Source organism: Aegilops tauschii, chromosome 2 (assembly GCF_002575655.3).
Source record: "Aegilops tauschii subsp. strangulata cultivar AL8/78 chromosome 2, Aet v6.0, whole genome shotgun sequence".
NCBI classification, from domain to species: Eukaryota; Viridiplantae; Streptophyta; class Magnoliopsida; order Poales; family Poaceae; genus Aegilops; species Aegilops tauschii.
In genome coordinates this window covers 200,013,647-200,017,110 of record NC_053036.3, presented here as the reverse complement: position 1 = coordinate 200,017,110, position 3,464 = coordinate 200,013,647, and the positions used below count along the sequence as shown (strand labels likewise).

Below are 3,464 nucleotides of genomic sequence, written 5' to 3'. Positions count from 1 at the left end.
ATAATCTCTGAGCCCCAAGGAAAGAAGAGGGCTAGGTTTGGCAAAGAACAAGAGAGTGTTATGAAGGATATGGAACGTGCTTTTGGTGTGCTCCAATCTCGTTGGGCTATTGTTTGGCATCCTGCCAGAACATGAAGCTGCTTGTGTGATCATGCACAACATGATTGTAGAGGATGAACATGATCACATCATCTATGGCCAAGGGTTGGATTACCAGCATGATTTGATTGAGCCTGAGGGTGGAGCGGCAACGTTTGCATAATTTATCCAATTTTATTATGAAATTTATGATTGGGTAACTCACATTCAACTTCAAAATGATTTGAATGAGCATACGTGGACTCACAATTGTTTCTTCTTATTTTTATTTCAATTTATTTGCTACAATTTCAAATTCATTAGGTTGTAAACCATGTGATTTTTATTTATTTTAGGTTGTAAACTATGTAACTTATTTGTTTAATCATGTGTAATGTTTCATTTAGTCCCATTAAAATTATATAGAATGACCAAAATGATAAATTAATTAAAAAAAAGGACATGACAGACCAAATGGATCGCGCCGTTGGGTGCACGGACCAGAAAAGGACGGACAAGGACCGAACGTGTGGCCACCTGGCCATCCAAATGTACTAAAAAGTAGATATTCTTGTTTGTTTAGGTCGCCCCGTTGAAGTTGCCCTTAGCGGTGGCATTCGTTGGAAGCAATTTTCTGAATGAACGATCTCTTCTCTCACGAGAGCCATTCAAAACAGACACTTGTTCGCTCAGGTTACCCACGGGAAAACGCCGGCTAGCCATTGGCGTCCAAAAATAGTTAATTCGAATACAACAAGGTGTACTAAAGTAGCGACAATTTAACATAGATCGGAGAGTATAAATCGTTGTACAGTTTTTATCATTTTCTTTTTCGCGAATAGTATAACCCATCACCTCCAGCGAGCGGCCGGGTTATAAAAATGGAGTGCCTTCTCCGGTGTACTAGATTCTCGCTTAATCGATCGGTGTGACTGGAACAAGTGGACGTTTTTCTTAACACGACGACTTTTTACAGCCGGTGACCTAATTAAATCACTGGTCCATGTGTATGGTGGCACACTGGAGTTGTAGAATATTGCAAGAAACCTCTTATGCGATCATACGAGGCCGGCAGAAAGATGTACTGTGCTGCGTCGGACATGACGGAACATCCGACATGAGCCAGCCTTTGCGAGCCCTCTCATTCCACTCCAAGATTCCTTCACGCACGTGAAGCCTCTTCAGCAAAGGTAAAGGAAGTGGGAAAATTTTCCAAATGAAATGAAGGCAACACGAGTTGAAGGACGATTGGGTATTAAACAGCCCTAAACAGAGACGACTCAGCTGGAGTCAATCGGTCGACATTAGTACTATTGCCTTTATGGGACCTTCCACGAAACTGCGCCGCATCGGTGGTAGAACTTCGTCGATCATAACTGGAAATGAACCCTAGAGCACTGGTACATATACGAGGCGTGGAGCACACTCGTGTTCGCATCGCACTCATGGATAACTTGCCACTGACCACCATGGCCGGGGCCGCGGCGTCGTCGTTGGAAGGAGGCGGGAGGGTGGTGGACACGTACAAGAAGGCGCTGACCACGGCGGCGTCGGTGGCCGCGTACGCCATGCTGGTGCGCAGCATGGCCAGGGAGCTCCTCCCCGAGGAGCTGCGCGCCGCGGTGCGCTGGGGTGCCGCGTTCGTGCGCGCCCGCCTCGGCGCCGGCGACAAGGAGCGGCACACCATCGTCATCCGCCGCCACTTGGACGCCGGGTACAACGAGAACCACCTCTTCGAGGCGGCGCGCGCCTACCTGGCCACCAAGATCGACCCGACCGCCATGCGCCGGCTCTGCCTCGCGCGCACCCGGTACAAGGAGCCCGACGGGAGCAGCAGCTGGAGCACACTCCTGTGCATGGACGATGGGGGCTCCACCACCGACACCTTCGACGGCGTCGAGTTCAAATGGACGTCCATCGAGACCGGCGGCGACGAAGGCAAGAAGGGAAAGGGCCATCGCGCCCCACCACGCGAGACCCTCGAGCTCAGCTTTGACGCCGAGCACACGGAGGCGGCGCTCGAGCGGTACGTGCCGTTCATCATGTCCACGGCGGAGCAGCTGCAGCGGCGGGATCGCGCGCTCAAGATCTTCATGAACGAGGGTCGCTCATGGCACGGCATCAACCACCATCACCCGGCCACGTTCGACACTCTCGCCATGGATCCGGTACTCAAGCAGGCCGTCACCGACGACCTCGACCGTTTCCTGAAGCGGAAGGAGTACTACCGGCGGATCGGCAAGGCTTGGAAGCGCGGGTATCTGCTCTTCGGTCCACCTGGGACCGGCAAGTCCAGCCTGGTCGCCGCCATGGCCAACTACCTCCGGTTCAACCTCTACGACCTCGATCTCTCCGAGGTGCGCCTCAACTCGGCGCTTCAGAGGCTGCTTATCGCCATGCCCAACAAATCCATCCTCGTCATCGAGGACATCGACTGCTGCTTCGACGCCAAGTCGAGGGAGGACCGCACGATGCCGGTGCCGGCCGACGACGGCAGTTCATCAGACGACGACGTCCCGGAGGACATGGCCCACCACCCGGGACCGCGCCAACAGCAGACCATAACGCTGTCCGGGCTGCTCAACTTCATCGACGGGCTGTGGTCGACGAGCGGCGAGGAGCGCATCATCATCTTCACCACCAACTACAAGGACCGCCTCGACCCGGCGCTGCTGCGGCCGGGGCGCATGGACATGCACATCTACATGGGCCACTGCTGCTGGGAGGCGTTCAAGACGTTGGCCGTAAATTATCACCTCGTGGACGACCATGCTCTGTTCCCAGAGATACAGGAACTGCTTGCCGCGGTGGAGGTGAAGGTGACGCCGGCCGAGGTGTCCGAGATGCTGCTGCGGAGCGAAGACGCCGACGTTGCGCTACGGGTGCTGACGGAGTTCCTCCAGGACAAGAGAAGCAAGGCAAGAAAAGAGGCAACAGAAATCAAGATCGGCGTAGCAGAGAAGGCAATGTAGCAGTAGTAGTAGTATTCAGTGTCAGTATCCCCTTCAACGGGACCGTTTTATTGGAGGAGTAGATGAAGTGATCGAGTATGTGCGAAGGTCATCATTTATGTCGGGAATAATCATCAATCGAACAAGCTGATGTATCTGATTTGAGCTGTTTTGTTCTGATTCAGATGCTTCAGTTCTTCTTCTTGTACTCGTGGCAAGTCATTCGCCAAGAGCTTCACCAGTCATGGGCATGAACAGCACAAAGCACTTAGAGCATGTGCAACCGGACCCTTAAACCCGTCTTACACGTCCGGGCAGTCCGCCCGATCACCGCCCGATCATGATTTTTTGATCCAGACGAGTCTCTTAAACGGGCCTCAAACGCCCGGACTGACCGGCACCTCCCAAATCCAGCTCAAATATGAGGCGGATATG

The 3,464-nt window shown here is 53.0% G+C and overlaps 1 protein-coding gene across 1 annotated transcript; it reads left to right on the top strand.

The window, feature by feature from the left end:
• The first annotated feature begins 1,361 nt into the window (after positions 1–1,361).
• Positions 1,362–3,191, top strand: LOC109766687 (AAA-ATPase At3g50940). The gene has a single exon (XM_020325467.4). The coding sequence runs from the start codon at positions 1,461–1,463 to the stop codon at positions 3,048–3,050; it is 1,590 nt and encodes a 529-aa protein (XP_020181056.1). The 5' UTR covers positions 1,362–1,460; the 3' UTR covers positions 3,051–3,191.
• The last annotated feature ends 273 nt before the right edge of the window (positions 3,192–3,464 follow it).